The sequence below is a fragment of the Lonchura striata genome, chromosome 17, assembly GCF_046129695.1.
Source record: "Lonchura striata isolate bLonStr1 chromosome 17, bLonStr1.mat, whole genome shotgun sequence".
Taxonomy (NCBI): domain Eukaryota; kingdom Metazoa; phylum Chordata; class Aves; order Passeriformes; family Estrildidae; genus Lonchura; species Lonchura striata.
In genome coordinates, this window is record NC_134619.1 from 2,862,225 (window position 1) to 2,878,354 (window position 16,130).

The following is a 16,130-nucleotide window of genomic DNA, read 5'->3' on the forward strand; positions in this document are numbered from 1 at the left end:
CAGAGCTATGCCAAAGGACAGCATGCCAAAGGACAGCTAATGCTTTCCTGGAGAAGCCAGGAGAGTGGGACAAAGGCTCTCAATTCAATAATCTAGTATGATTTTTAAAAAATAGCCTGTATTTGCTTCATGACTACAGATCATGTAACAGCAAAGGTTGGGGGTTGATTTATTTTGAAAGATTGGGGGTTGATTTATTTTGGTATTTGATGTCACTTAAAGCCTTGAGTACTGCTCAAGCATAAAATGGTGCATCAAAATCCTGCTGTACTTACAGCATATGATATCTAGTGCCTCCCTTGGCTGGGAATGATGAACCAGAGCTCCTGGTTTGTGCTGGTGTGTGACACTCACCATCAACGCCTTCCACAGACAGCTGCAGGCCCAGGTTGTGCTGGGGATTCACCACCCAGTGGTTACTGGTCGCAGTGATGTCAAACACCAGCCACCCTTCTTCTGCAGCCCAGATCGTCCTGGAGTCCAGCAGGAACAAATCTGAATCCCTGAAACAAAAAGCAAAAGTCCCAGTTAGCCAGGATTTCCTCTGGAGTCTCCACAAACATCTTTTAGGCAGCACATGGGGTTGGGATTTCAGTGACAGGCGGAGCTGGGGTGGTCTGTGTTCCACTCTAAGCACTCTCAGATGAACTCTTCTCTCTTTCTCCTCTCTTTCTCCTCTCCTTCTCTCCTTCTCCTCCTCCTCTCCTTCTCCTCTCTTTTCTCCTCTCTTTTCTCCTCTCTTTTCTCCTCTCTCTCTTTTCTTCTCTCTTTCTCCTCTCCTCCTCCTCTCCTCGATGGGTTGAAGCAGAGCTAAGCTGGTTTTGGGTTATTTTGCTGTTAACCTTGAGCTCCTGATGCAACTTCAAAAAGGGCTTGCCAGGCCCAGATCTGCAGAATTACTGTTTGCATATGCAAATCTGGTAATTGGGCAGACAATGCTGCTCGTTAGCCTTTCCACACATAATTTCCTGACTTTTATGCATAACTGTAGTGCTGGTGCAAGCCAGCTGGAACATTGGTGTGCATACATTAACATATGTAATAGTTGTTTTGTTTTTTTTTTTAATTTGCTCATCTGAGGTTGCAGATAACAGATTGAGGCAATAACCAACCCTCTGCACAGTCACAGGTCTGCACTGCTGTGGGTTACAATCTTTTTTCAATTCATTGCTTGGGGTTTTTTTTAAAGGCCACTGCTTGGTTATCCTAGCTGGAGAAATAATACCAGAAAATGAAAAAGATCCTAAATAGAGAGATTCTGTTCTTTTGAAACAAGTGAAATTATTTCAGAATTACACGATGTTTCCTGTCAAAGTTCTGAAAAATTAAAATTTGAGAAAATACAGGTTCTGTAAAGGAAGGAGACTTCTCTTACCAGAAAAGAAGGAGATAAAACTCAGATTAAAAAATGGATGCTGTTGCAATTCTTTTATAAGAAATTACTTTAAAAGAAGAACAAAGACACATGGTGGAAGTGTCTAGACAAGTCCTCTAAGAGCTGCTTTTGTACCTACAGTGAACAAACATGATCACTTGTTCAAGTGTAATTATATCCTTTTGAATTAAGAACTATCCTTGAAAAACCCTTTAATCACATCCTCAAAGCTTTAAAAGGCCTTATGAATTTGGTCACTATAGATTTGGCAGTGCAAATATGTATATTCAGCTTGTTTTACACAGTGGCTCTTGTTTGCATGAAACATCAAGTGATCAGAAATGAATCTGAGCAAAGCTGTTGGTATAAGGGCTTTTGACTCACAGCTTTTAGTGATTTGTTCCCTTTTGACATACCAAGAAATTAGAAGCTTTTGTCCCATGCAGAAGGGGAATGGAGGGGGTTTTGCAATGCTTTTACTATTTATCTTTCCTTTCAACCTTAGTGGGCCAGTGTGTGTAAGAGATGATGATGTGAGCTGAGGGGTGTCACCACCCACCTCTGATTGTGCTGGCTTACATGAAATTAAATTTTTAAATGAGTTCCTGCAGAGCACACAAGCTCTTCACACAGCCCAGTGCGTGCAGGAAGAAAATTCTGTGTTTCCTCCCTAAAGCAGGAGAAATTTGGGCACCCCATGGCTGAGCAGCTGGTGCTGCTGAGGGTGCAATTAGTGCTTGTGTTTAAGCAAAGCCCTGCTTTGTGGAAGAAGCCCTACATCAGAGCTGGACCTGCTGCAACACTTCCTTGCTGAGGCAGAGGGGATCCTGTGGGAGTGTTCCAGTGGATGTTTGGGAGCCCAGGAGGGTGGCTCAGGAAGGGCTGTGGTGCAGCAATGCAGAGGCTCAAGGCAGGTGCTGGGAGCTCAGTCAGCTTTGCTGAGTGCTCCCAGAAATCTGAAGTTAAACAGGATGGGTTAACCCCTCTCACATCAGTCACAGCAATGCAGGATGCTTGAACTCCAAGCAGGGGACAAATCTCCTGGGGTTTCATCCCCACCCAGGAGCAGTGGCCCCGTTCCCACACCTCCCACCCTTCCCTGTTTGCAGCACACTGAACCAAACACATCCCAGAGGAGCCAGGGATGAGGGACTTGCATGGATTGGCCCTTTCCATGGCTGAGGCCAAGTTTCCAGGAGTAAAGGGTTTTTTATTCACCCATGCATTATTTAAGCATGGCCCCCGACTGGAACTCATGATTCACACAAGGTTTGGTTAACAGGGACTCGGCTTGCTTGATTTTCTCCCCTTGTCGTTTGCAGGTTGATGATAGTGGAGATCATGATCATTTTATTGTTTTTAGCTACTGTTCAGCTGCAATATCATTCATCAGAAAAAAAAGCTTCCCATGCTGACATCATGCAATCAGGGTAAGCAGACTACAAGAGGAGGCATCAAGTACCAGGATGAGTCAGTCTGGGAAATTGTATAAAGAGTTTGTTTTCCTGTAGTTACAAACAATAGGCCTGGAGGGGAAGCCCGAAGTGAGAGAGATCAAAGGGACCCACAGAAGGGAAATGTCCTTCCCACACACGCTTGGAACATTTGGACCCCAAGAAAGCCCCGTGTCAGATGCCCTTTGGAGGAGTTCAAGCACTCCTGGATTAATGCTTTCTGCCCTGGCTCGCCAGGGCTGGGATGCAGAACCTCACTGGTGTTGCACGCAGAGGCTCCCGAGATGTGGCTCCTGTTCAGATGAAAAGAAACCTCTCCTTCTTAAAGAAAACCTCCTTTAAGTGGAATGTCCTGCTCTCCAAAGTCAGGCAAACAGCATTAAATCACCAGCTAATAGGCAGCCAGCCCTCGAGATATCCTTGTTGGACAAGACACAGTAAACACAGCAAAGAAATGTTGTTCTGCTAAGGCTTAAACAGCATTTATTCTGAGGGCTCCCATCTAATGACTTGTCACAGAGGGTAGTGCTGGTTAATTCTAACTAATGTGGCTGCTTTGGGTTTTAGCTGTGAGATAAAGATCTGAGCCCAAAGGTTTCTAGTGCACATCTCGCTCCTGGTACCTCATTTTCCAGCTGTGTACTCACAGATCATGTTCCTGGAGCAATGAATGATGGCTCTGCAGCAAGGAGGCAAAAAAAACCCCTTTGGTTCCTTGGCCCAGCATTCATTTCCTTCATTTTAGAATTTCAGTGCATGCAAGAAACTGCACCATGCCTTTTTCCAGAGCGAGAGATAGGAAAGGCACATGATCCTCATTTTACAAAAAGAAAAAAAAAATTAAGCAGGGACATGGAAATGTTAATGTCTAGATTAGAGTTACATAAATTGCAAAGTCTGGATCCAGACCACAAGTATGTTCTGTTGAGACCACATCAAAATGGCTCAGCGTTCAAAGAACTGACATCAGCGGGAGTGTCGGAGCTTTTAGCAATGATAAAATTTGGGGCTTTCTGCTCAGTTGTCTCAAGCATCAGGCTCTCAGTGGAGCCTGAGATGAAGACAGGAGGTTGGCATTTGCCTGCTGATGTCTTTGGTAGTGTCTCACACTGGATGCCAGACAGGAGAGTCACCTCCTGTTAGAAAGCACTCCCAAAAATTTGTCTGCAGGTCATGTTAAGTGCTGTGTGGTCTGTGAAACTTCCTGAGTGAACTTGTTTTCTGGGCTCAGGGGTGAGTAACAAGCACTGCAGCGTGAGGGTGGCTGGGCAGGATGCATGTGAGGTCGTGTCTGGGAAGCAGCTGGAGCTATGGAGGTGGAAGGGCTGACCTGCCAAAGGGCTGACGGTGGTAAGGAAAGGGATCACAAATATTTAGTTGAAGAGAAAAGGGCTGGAAGAAGTGAGCATTGTGGGGGTGAGCACAGAAATAAGAGAATAAGGCAGGGAAGGTGTGGGATAAAGGGAATTGTTGCAACATGGCAATTCTAAAATAAGAGAAAGGATTAACAACAGCGAAGCCTTATGAAAATAGTATGTATGGCTCCTTTGCTTTTTGCTGGGGTACTTTTTCAGTCCCTGGGATACAGCTTGGTTTGAAGCCATAAACACTAGAAATAGATCCAAAAATGAGAAGTGCTGCATCTGCCCCAGTCACCTGCCTTGGTGAGCTGGGGCATGAGGAGAACATGGATGAAAACATGAGAGATAAAAATTCTGCATTAGCAAGAGAACAGGAGATAAAGCTCTGCATTTATAGACTATAATGCTGTAAGGTCTACACTATTTTAGGACAGTCCTCTTGCCAAACAGTCCCTGCTTTTAAGTCTATTTTCTTCACTCACTGTCCCCATCCTGCTCGTCAGCCCTGTTATTTCAAGCTGCTGGTTGACAAGTGGTAGTAAACACTGATGAGCACTTCCAAGAGGGATAAAAATAAATGGGAAAAAGGACAGGCAGCGGCAGTGAAGGTGACTTTGGCAATTTCCATTACACTGTAAGGCAAGGTGATTTCTGGGAGCAGCCCTCAGGCTCACCTGGCTCTGTCCTGACAGCAGCAGGTCCTGCTTGCCCTGCCTGCACCAGGGACAGGGAATCCCTCAGCCCTAAGAGCACACCTGGCAGCTGGGCTGCCCTGATCCCCCCCTCTACCTGCAGGAATTACAAACCTATCACTGCTTTAAACAAGAACCATACAGAGGCTCCTTGCAACAGCCTCTGGATGGCTTTACAAATGTGGGTTAACCCTCCTGCTTCTGTTTTAAAGCAGGAAGCACTTGAGGCATGGATATGTTGAATTCTTATTGATTCAGCATGTGAACCACAGCGTCTAAGCCAGGAGCACAATCCTCTCCTCTCCACTCATATTCTAACCCTAGAGGGGCTGTTTGGGTCGCAGGCATGGTGCAAGTTTTCCAGCAGGCAGCCCAAGGACAGAGCTGGCATGGGGGAAGGGGGTTATTCACGTCCAGGCTTCAGCAGGTGGAGGGAGGAGAAGGCAAAAAGGGCACCCTGGGAGGGTGAGAGGAGATGTGAGGTTAGAAGACATCTGTTTGGATGAAAAACCTGCCGTATCCAGATTCCAGTTTGCTTGGTGTCATTGCTTAAAGTCAGCTGCAGCTGTCCAAAGACAAGCTTAGGAAAATATTTTTCAGACTTTCCTACTTTGAGAGGGCCCCAGGATCTCCCTGGGCCTCTCCCTGGCACGTTTGCAACACCCTCTGTACACAGACCTGATGCAGCCCTCCTCCCACACCTTCCCTTCCCTGTGCCTGGGATCCCCTGCTCATCCTTCCTTCTCCCTCCCCACTGATAAAAGCTCTCCCCGCTGATAAAAACCCTCCCCACTGATAAAAGCTCTCCCCACTGATAAAAGCTCTCCCCACTGATAAAAACCCTCCCCATGCCACCAGCCAAACACAGCCCAGGGGCTCTGCCAGGTGAAGGGATGTCCACATCAGGAATTCAGTTTGCTAGATGTGTTTTCCAAGGATTGGCCTGAAAACTGGCTGTAGTGGTAGTGAAACAGATCTGTGTAAATTCTGCTGAATCTAGGGGAAAATTAAATTCATTTTAAAATTGCAGCAGATTCTTAATTCTGCTTTGTGTGCTTCCAGCAGTTGTGTTGCCTTTCTTGCACAGTGTTGGAGAAGGGTAAGATCCAGATCTCAAAGGCTGATTAAAAGTGGCAATGGGAGTTTGTTACTGAGATGCAACATGTTTCCTAAACATGAAGCCTCTTGTACAAACAGTGCTGGGAGAAATGAGGTTATACACACATCTCTGACACTTTCTGTGCAGCTGTTTCTGCTCAGCATTGAAGGGCTGTTCATTAGTGCATCACTTACCCAGCAAGGACCCACTGGGGTATGCAAAATGCCTCCTGCAGCTCCTCAAGTGCCTGTGAAGAGCTGTGCCTTGCTAAGTTCAGGACTTGTCAGAGGTTTTGCAGGCTGCAGTGGCTTTTAGGAATGATCTGAAGGAGCAAACCAGATAGAGCTCTGCTCTTGGAGAGCTGCAGGATCTCTATGCTCAAGTTTCCTCGCTACTTGCTGAGAGATAAATGTAGTTATCGACTGAGCTGCAGATAAGTCACCAAAAAATTATAATCAAAGTTATTGTCAGTATTTGTAGATACTGTCATGGTGCTGGGGCTCATTAAATCCAACTGTGCTGTGCTGCACCATCCTCAGAACAATCACACTGGTACTTAGAAAAGCCCCAAAAAGAAGGCACATCTGCTTTATGGGTCGGGTGAGCCTAAGCCTTCTTTAGGTACTAGAATTACATGTTCCAACCCACAACATGGAACCAGACCCCAACAAATGGCAGAAAGGGGTCTGGAGAGGGGCTCAGGTTTGATCTGGTGCAGCAGTGGTGTAGTTTGAAGCTCAAGCTAAAGCGTTCCAGCTGCAAGTCAAACGCAGGAATGCATCCTGCAAGAGCTGATTTTTCTTTAGGGCTGGTAACATGAGCATTCAAATCACTGTCTTTGAAGCCCGTGAAATCCATAATGGCCACAAAGTGAACATGTAACAACTGCATTTCAATTACCAAGGGCTGGTCAAGTACCTGGTTTTATTCTCTCCAGTAACAAAACTCCCATCGACTTCAAAGGGGCTGGGATTCACTCTGCAGTGCAAGAGTTGGGTCCAATGAAATAGGAGATGTAACTCTGGGATGAGGTATTTCAGCTTCAAAAAGTGCAGACAGAAAGGCAGGATGGAGCTCTGAGCCTTAGGGCTGCTCTACAGTTTGCATTTCTTCTGCAGCTTCAGGTTAATAATCTGAGGGGGATGCCCTGGCTGAGCACTGGGATCTGCTTTGCTCTCCCTCCTTTTCCAGGGAGGAGGAGATTGAACAGCCTCTGGCTCCCCAGTGGCCACCTTCAGCTCCCACTGAGGAGGGTTTGTCACCGCAAACGTGGGCTGGATGTCCTGCTGCTCTCACCCTGCCCAAGTCAGGCACTGGCTTTGTAAAACCTTCCCAGGCTTTTGGGTGAGCGAGCCACAAAGTCCAAACTGAAGTTGGACATGAGTCACTGGACTTTGAGTTATGCATTTGAAAGCTCTGAGACACATTATACCAGTTAAAACATCATCAGTGTTTGTGATATTTGGGGCATTTTTGTTCATGAATGTACTTGTTTGCCTAAAGTGAACAACTGATGCTGTGTGCCTGAAGAATGCTGTGCACGCCTTTTTATCAAGGAGATGTTGCCAGTTTGAAGAGCTTGCCTTGCAACAAAAGATTTGAAAAAGTGAGAAAGAATATTTGATCATTTAGCCTGATTTCCTACAAACTCCTGGAATGATATCTTCAGTCTGACAGAGATGTAATTTCTGGCAGTCCAAAGTCAAGTGGCATCTCATCTGCTGCAAAGGAAGGGCTGAGCCTTCATTTTTGCTGCCAGGGTTGTTAGGTTGAGCAGATGGATGGGGAAGAGGTTCTACCCTGTGAACACTTGAGCTGTTGAGGGGCAGGATTTCAGGAATAATCTGTTGGGGGTGCAGCTGTTGCTCTGGAAACACCCAAGCCTGTATTTTTCACTGACAATGAAATGCACACAAGAGATGTTGCTGGTTAGATACCTCAAACCTGTCTGAACTCGTGAAGTCATTAATTCCTGAACTGCTCATACCTCTGCTTTATGTGAGCTGAGGGCACCATCACACCCTCCTAACTGGAGGCTCTTCTGTGGTTTAACTGCAAATCCTGCCTTCAGCACATCTCACAGAGGAAAATCTCTCCAGCCTGAGCTCTCCAGCTCGCCCTGTGCTGTTGTGTGGCTCTGGGAGCTGTCCTGCTCTCTGCTGTGTGGGAGATGATGCTGAGCTGCCCCCGGGAGCCTGGCAAGAGCTGCTGTGCCCTGGGCACTGCACAGGAGCAGCACCAGCCTGGAGCATTCCAGGTTCAGGGCTCAAAAGGCAATTCCAGCAGTGCTTCTGTGTCAGAAGAGCCCTGGGAGAAGGAAACCCAAAGGCAGCAGAGGTTTCCCTGCCTGCATGGGAGGGAGGGTTTGGCTTTGTTTTGCTCCTGTTGCTAACAACGTCAGATGGGGCTGACTTTCCACGGCTCAGGATGAGACAAACAGCCAAGGAAGCATCAAAGTCAATGGGTGTTTTTTGATCAACACTGGAGAGAGTTTGTTTTCTTTCTCCACTTGCCCAATGACACACTGACTTGGATGACTGGGCTGTGACAGAGCCGGGTGGAAAATGTCAGTGGAAAAATGCAGAAAAAGAGCAAATATTTTTACAAATGTTAGTGACAATATTTTTTACCTTTGGTCAATCCAAACCAACAGGAATATTTTTTCAGGACAAACTGTTCAAAACTCGTCACGGCCTGTGCCAAAATGTATGCAAAAGGGGAATATGCATGGAGACTCATTAAAAATAGTGTTGCTGTGGTGAATATGATGCAGTAAAATTGCATCTAATCTTGTAGCTGGAACATCTGTATAATTAGCAAGATTCCTCACCTCTTCCAGACAGTGGTTGATGTATATGCCCACCCTTTGCATATGTTTTTTTTTCCCTTTAGGAACAGGAATTAATGGAGGAGACAGTTTGCAGAAACATCTGCTGCTCCACACACAACCCTCCCCAGCAGTACCTTCCCATCCTCTCTAAACAAATCTGTAACCAACTTTTGGATGCACCACTGTAAAATGAAGATATCAGATCTCACCCTGACTCTGTCAGTAAGATTTCTAGTGGGCACCTCACTCACCAGGACCTGAGGGGGAGCTTCCCTGGCACCTGATGAGGAAGGTCATTTACTCAGAACAGGTTCCTGGCAATTCCCCAGTGCCCTGGCACACAGGTTGGTACCTCCTCCTCTGCCAGCACATCTGCAGTTTCTGCTCTTCTCAAGACTGGAAGGATATCCCTGCAGGCTTGCACCTAAATAACCCACTCAAGAAATACAGCAAAGGGAGGCTGCTGCCTCTGGAATGGCCTAAGAGGGAATAAACCGAAATGTTTAGGGTAAGCAGGTAAGCTGTGCACAGCTCTGGCTTGTTGCCATCTCCTTTAAGGAAGACCTGGTTAAAATGCACAATTTGAATTACCACTGTTTGATAAAAATATATTAGTTTTAGCACAGTCCCCAAACACTGCAAATAATTGCATCATTAGAAATGCTAGGAGAGCCATGAGTTTTAAGCTATAAAATCAGAATTTCAGATGTGGAAGAAAACACACCAGTGGTTAAATAATTTTACCATCCAGCAAAGCTGGTAGAAATTCTCACTATTAAAAAAAAAAGTTGTCAAGGTTTCCTGACATATTTCAATTTTTCTGCGTTTTTATTAGCTCTTATAAAACTATAAAGCCAGAATCCTGATTATATTTTTTTTTCTTACCATTTTGGACTTTCCACTTTTTAAATCCCTAGTGTTTCTCTTTTCATAAACCTAAATTAGGACTGTAGTATTATTAGCCCATATTTAGTAGTCCTAAAGAATAACTTCTGACTAGAATGTGATTGTAAATACTTTTCACATAAATAAATGCAATCTTACTTTGGGTAGGATTTGTATGTAGAAGAAATATGTGCAAATGAAACTAAGTGCCTTTGATAAGTGGTTTGGGATTGCTGATTAATTGGAACTAAAACCAGATGAGAAAATTGAACATATGTTCTTATTCAAGTTCCCTGGAGGATTTGTCAGGGAGCTTGGCATACATTAATAATTGCTTGGAAGGGATTTAATAGCTCATCTTGTAGTTTTGCACATGCTAAACAATCAGTCAATATAAAAAGCATAGTGTCATCTGTCTTTGTTAATTAGGGAGCTCGAATGCCTTTGATAATAAGGGCTAGTAATTAAGCTACAATTCCAAAGGAAGCATTTGGGTTTGCCACCTCAGGATCCATCAGAGGCAGGAGGAAGGGGGGAGTACTTCCAGAAATCTTGAAATATTCCTGGTTTATGGTAGTTTTTCCTGCACTAGCTACTGAGTGCTCCCAGAGGCCAGAGCAGGAGCGCTGGGGATGCTCCCAGGGCACCTCTGCCGCATCTCAGCACGCAGGAGCTGCTGCAGCGGCGTGGGCTGGGACCCGCTGCACGCCCCAGAGCCAAACGCAGCCGCTGCTCTGATGGCATCTCTGGGAGCGCTGGCTGCAGCTCCCTGCAGGAGCAAACCCGCCCGTGCTCCCAGCAGGCTCTCCCCGTGGGCCCCTCACCTTCCCGGGTGCTCCTGCAGGACCTGGTAGACGCTGATCTGGAAGGTTTCGTTGTCGAAGCGCTCGCGGATGAAATCCTTGTAAATCCTGAACTCGGCCGCCGTCACCGCCTCGCCCTCCGGGATTCGGGAGAGATCAAACCTGAACTCTCGGTAGTGGCAGCGCTGGTGGTGGAACTCTCTGTCATGCTCCACTGAAACAGAAAAGGGCCCATTAGCCACCTGCTTTGCTCCCCTTCCCCTCGCCATCAAACGCGCTCGCCAGTCGCCACAACAGAGCAGGGCGGGAGTATCTGATGGGGCTGCTCGGGTCACTAAAGCTCAGAGGAAATACCTGCCTCTCTCTGGGCTATTGTGGGCATACATGTGTTTATCAGGCTCCCTTTGGAACAGCTTTACAGTTGGCTGGTACAGGGGGCCATTGTGTTTTAATGATTTTTGGCAGCTTTGTGCTTGACAAGTGACTCTGGACATTTGCCACCGATAAGGAGCGAGCGGCTGTGGGAAGGAGCTGAGACAAACAGATGGGGCTTTTCAGGAGTGCTGGTTCTTGGCCTGGCTCTGCTCCTGACAATCACACACACACATACCCACACACCATAGAAACAAATTCCAGCCCTTGAGGCTTTTCATGCCAGCGACCCACATTTGGTGCCATCACGAGCTCATGGCTCCGCTCCACAGGGTAAAAGCTTTCATTTTAAAAGATCTTTAGTGATCAGGGCTGTGAAGAAACTACTCCAAGTGAGGACTTTCTTCCACCTCCCAACCCTGACTGAAATAAGGGAAATAACAAGTGCCAGATCCTCCCAGGCCAGCGTTGGGATGGATGTGTGTTATCCCACGGGGTGACAGGCCTGCCTGTCCCCTGATGGGCAGCTGGTGGTCCCGTGGAACCCTGCTTGTGGTACGGGAGCAGGGGGTCAGTGCTGGGAGGAAACAAAGACTTCAAGCCAGTCCTCCAGCAAGGGGGAGGAGAGGTGTCAGTGCCCCAGCCCAACACATGAGCCTAGGCACCCTTCTTGGAACAAATTCCAAATTAAACAGACAAGTCGGACAAAGGAAAAGGGGGAAATGGAGGTATAAGGGGATGAACTGACTCGCCCAAGGTCACAACGCATGACATTTTAAGAGCTGAGGTTTGAACCAGGGACTTCCTATATGTCCCAGTCCTGTCGTCTGTCCACTTGACCTCTCTGCAGCTTGACTGCACAATTCAAGTAGTTAGCTCTGAGATTTCCTTGGCGAAGAATGTGTGTCTTTCTACAGGCCTGATTTTCTTCTGGCAGCAGCAAATCCATTGTGTAAATCCATTGACTTAAAGGGAATTACTCCTGAAAAAAGAGGAGTTTCAAGGCCGGGTCTGGAAAGTGCTGTTTAAATTTACAGCTCTGCGTGGTGCAAACACAGATGAGCCCTGGCCAGGGTGTCCCCATGGCAGGGACAGAGCGTGGGAGGCTCTGGAGCAGGGCTGTGTCCATGGAGCAGGTTCAGCACTGCTTTGCTGGCCCAGGCTCAGCCGCTGGCCATGGACTCTTCCTCCTCTCTCACATCCCTTCTGTGAGGAGTCCAGTTTGCCACTGTGTGATTGCTGCTCGGGGAAATGCTTCAGAGCTCTTACTCATAGCTGGGATTCATCTTAGAGGAGTTTTTGAGGTACGAAACCTCTAAACTTTCCAAGACAAAGGTGATTAAGTACAGCAAATGGTTTTATGTGTTGAGCAGTCTCTGTTGCACCTCTACTAAAACATCTCAGGGGCAACATTTAGTGTCTTATACCCTAATGTGGAGGAATATTGTGAATATTCACCAGTGTTTGTGAAAGACTTGGCAGGCTACAGCTGCCCTAGACGTGCTAGCAACACTCTTAAACAAGCCTCAATCCCTTTCCTCCAAAGTACTCCTGACAGAATAAGATATAAAGAGCATAATTTCAGTTTTAAAGGAATTTATCTGCAACTAAATTAAAATGGAATGAAAAATACTTTAATATGGAATCACTCCTTTAACCACAAATGTAGAAGAATTAGTATAATGCTGTGTGGCTTTAGTTGCAGCTGTTAGCAGTAGGATGTGCAAACCTGATTTGCTTCCAAAGACACGGGAAGGCCAAATTTCCAGAGGAAGGTGGGTACAGTTTTTCAGTACGTGTGTGATGACAACTACATCAACCAACACCGGCCTTTAGCTGCACTTTATACACAAGGTCTGACAACAAGCACATGAAGATGAAACTTTTCGGGGTGCTGCTAAAGTTCACAGCAATTCCCACTGCTGAGCCCTAAAAAAATGTGTCGTGTTAGTATGAAAAATTAACAGCCAGGGTCATAAAATAAAGAGCCCCAAAGTTTGAACTTTCCCATGCTTTGCAGATGTTTGGATATAGGGTTTTGGCCTGAGCCATCTTTAGTGTTAAAGCAAACATTCCTGTGGCTATAGTCATTAAGATCATGAAAATATGTGGATATGTAACTGAAGAAAGAATCCCAAGAAACCCTTCAACTCAGTGTTTATTGTTTTTCCCCTTTTTCTTTGCACTCTGGACCTATCTGCTGACCCAGAAGTAACAAATCCTTTCAGAACTAATTTATGAGAAACACTGACCCTGAATCAACATCTGTTAGATGACTGCAGTAAATCTTATTACATAATTAAACACCAAAATCTATGTTAAAATAACGTTAAGGGTCTGACTCGAGCTCATAAAAGCAAGACTCTTCATTATGAAGGCTGAAATCCTATCCCTAAGTCATGCTGCTGTGTGCTGGTATTTGGGAACATATGGTACAGTAGATCTGATCAAGCACTTTTTGTAGCCCCCTGTAATACCTTGAGCACAACAGCGCGGGGTAAGCAGGGGAGCATTCAAGGAGCCTGAGTTTCCTGGGTTTGATGGGTGTTAGACCTTTGACAATGCTGCAACTGGGTCATTTCCAGTTAATTACCTGAGGAGCTGGAAGGGGGAGAGTGGGGGGCAGAGCTTAAAAAAAAGGCAGGGGGGAATAGTGGTATTTTAAGTGTTCACTGAAACAGTCAAGAGAATTGCTGCAGCTCTTTGGATGTGACTGTGGTTGCTCCATTAGATTTATAAAATCCATGATCCCTACTGACAAAATGACCATAAGAAGAACCTTTGGTCATCCTTGAAGGACTTAATCTCTGCTGTTTGTTAGCCATTAATGTTAAATTAATGTTAAATGTTCCCTTAAAAAGACATCAAGCATTTTGAATATTTGCTAGATATGCTTCATAGCCCTTCTGCACACGGAACTTCAACTCATCTTTGTCCCAGGCTCATAGTTCTCACAAATCTACTACCCAAAGGCTTTGGTGAATGGTTTTAGCCCAATGCTAATTTCAAACATTGGAAATTCCAGCTCACAATTCAAATGCCTTGGCAAGGCAGCTGCTTGGAGAGGAAGCCAAAGCTCTGGATGTGCAATCAAAGGTTGTAAAATAGGAAAAGGAAGAACACCCTTGAAAAATAATTCTGCTATGAAACAGTGTGCCTTGACTGTGGGAAAACATTGCATTTCCTCTCCTTAAAAAACAATCCAAAGTCACTCACAGGTGATGAGTGTGTAAACATGAGCCTCTCCTCATTCTTAGAAGCAGTATTGCATTTTGAGGCACAACCACTGCAGACAAATTCTAACTTAATTTGGCCTAATTTAACACAGGGCTTAATCTGGCCTAACTAAGAAGGCCGAATTTAACACAGGGCTCAGAAATTGCTGGTGTAAAATAACCCTTGGCATGGTGAGTGTGGCAGTCAATTGGAGCTATGGTGGATGAGGATCAGACACTCCCTCTGGCACAGCCCTTGGGAATGGTGGAGACAAAGGGAGTTGAGAGCTGTGGGGTGGAGGAGGACATCAGATGCAGGAGAAAATAATAAGCAAGACACCAAAAATGGTGGGGGGACAATTAAAGCCATGCAGCCAAAACAAGGAATAGCTCAGGCTGGTGGTTATCAGTAGCTTGGCCACACCTGTCACAAATATGCAAGGCAGATCAGCACCTTTGAAAGCCTGGCCTTGCCTATCTGAGCAGGATCTGAGTGCTGCTCTCTGGCACACAGGGCTCCCAGCTCTCTGAAGTCCTTTGTCTCTCCAAGCCTCTGTTGTGGCCTGCTGGTGATGCAAGAGGGGGCAGGACACAGTTGTGCAACTGACGGGGATGGTTAAAAGAAAACAGGATGGGTACATGTGCTCAGGTGTGGAGCAGCCAGGTATCAGATCCGAAAATATGGGAAAGCTGGAGATAAAATGTCAACAAATACTGGGTGCTTGTTCTGACGTGTGCTGAAGATACAGAAGTTAAAAACATCAGCAGACAGGGATGAAACAGTGTGGCTGTTGATATTTAGAGCTTGCAGCAATACAGTTAAAGCCAGTACCAAAAAAAATAATGTTGGACAGAAAACCTTGTGGTCCTGATTTAACATCCCAGGTGCCCAAACTTCCAAAGCAAATGAAACATCAGCATAAAGCTGGACACTGAAATGGATCCCACGTTTGGTCATTTTCACAGCAAAGCATGTTGAGGTTAGAAATAAAATAACTACAACTCTTTGCATTTCCTTTGTAAATCAATCTCTGCTGGAAAGTGCAAAGCCAACCCGAGCCAATTCTGCAAACCCTGCTTGGACCTTTGGGGTTGTGTCAGGGATTGCTGGAAGGCCAGGCCTGGCTCGTGACACAAGGATTATGGTGAGGCACAGCTTGCAGTGTTTTCATTTCTCCCCAAAAATCCCAGCTGAGCCCAGGGACCCAGCACAGCAGCACCGTGCCAGCCACCAGCCCCAGGTGTTGAGCACAGGACTAGGGAATCACAAGATTTTTATCCAAGAATGACTGTGTTAAAAATAATTATTATTGAAGCATTAAAGAGCTTATCTAAATGCCAGGGAAGTCAATAGAAATATTTTCACTAATTTCGATGGATTTCACGGGAGGCCAATCTCCCTGCTTAGGTATTTTTACTCTCTTGTTTTCTGAAGTTGTAAAAAACTGGTTTTCAGAAAGAAACTCAACATCAGATTAATAGACTCCAATCTCAGGTTGCCAAACTGGGAAAGCTTTGGTAATTCCACACCTCTTCCTCCCTGGCACGTTTGGGTGATGCACTTAGAATATACTTTGAATATATAAACAAGCAAAAACTTAAATTTTCTTGTTAACGCTTTCAACTGATAATATGTTAATTGTTTTTATAGGGCACTTTGAGAGCAGTTGTCTCATTTATTGTAGTGCTTGCAACAATTAGAGCTACTTGTTTCTCATTTACAATGGAAAAAGACACCAGAAGGAATGTGCAGTAGGCTGTCTGTAACTTCTTCACTCCCGAAAAAGGCCAGAAGGGATTTGTAAAGGACTTTAATCTCAAATAGATAAAAGGTCCTGAATTCCTGAGACTGAAAGATAAGTCAAAGGAAAATAGATTCCAAAAGACAACACCCCCCCTGCCCCAGCCTCTCAGCCAGGCTGCTGCTGAGCCATCAGCAGTTGCCCGAGAAACCCCTCAGAGATTTGGATGCAAAAAAAAATTCTGCCAAAATCTGGTATTAAGGCCTAACAGGCTTTCAGAGTCTACCTGTGCAGTTTAGAGG

The 16,130-nt window shown here is 45.6% G+C and overlaps 1 protein-coding gene across 1 annotated transcript in view; it reads right to left on the reverse strand.

The window, feature by feature from the left end:
* Positions 1-16,130, reverse strand: part of BMP7 (bone morphogenetic protein 7) — a 41,993-nt gene that overhangs the window by 6,691 nt on the left and 19,172 nt on the right. Inside the window, exons 2-3 of the mRNA XM_021553590.3 lie at positions 10,521-10,713; positions 355-503 (exon numbers count right to left, since the gene is read on the reverse strand). Of these exons, the coding sequence (XP_021409265.2) occupies positions 355-503; positions 10,521-10,713 (342 nt within the window). The remainder of the gene's footprint in view (positions 1-354; positions 504-10,520; positions 10,714-16,130) is intronic.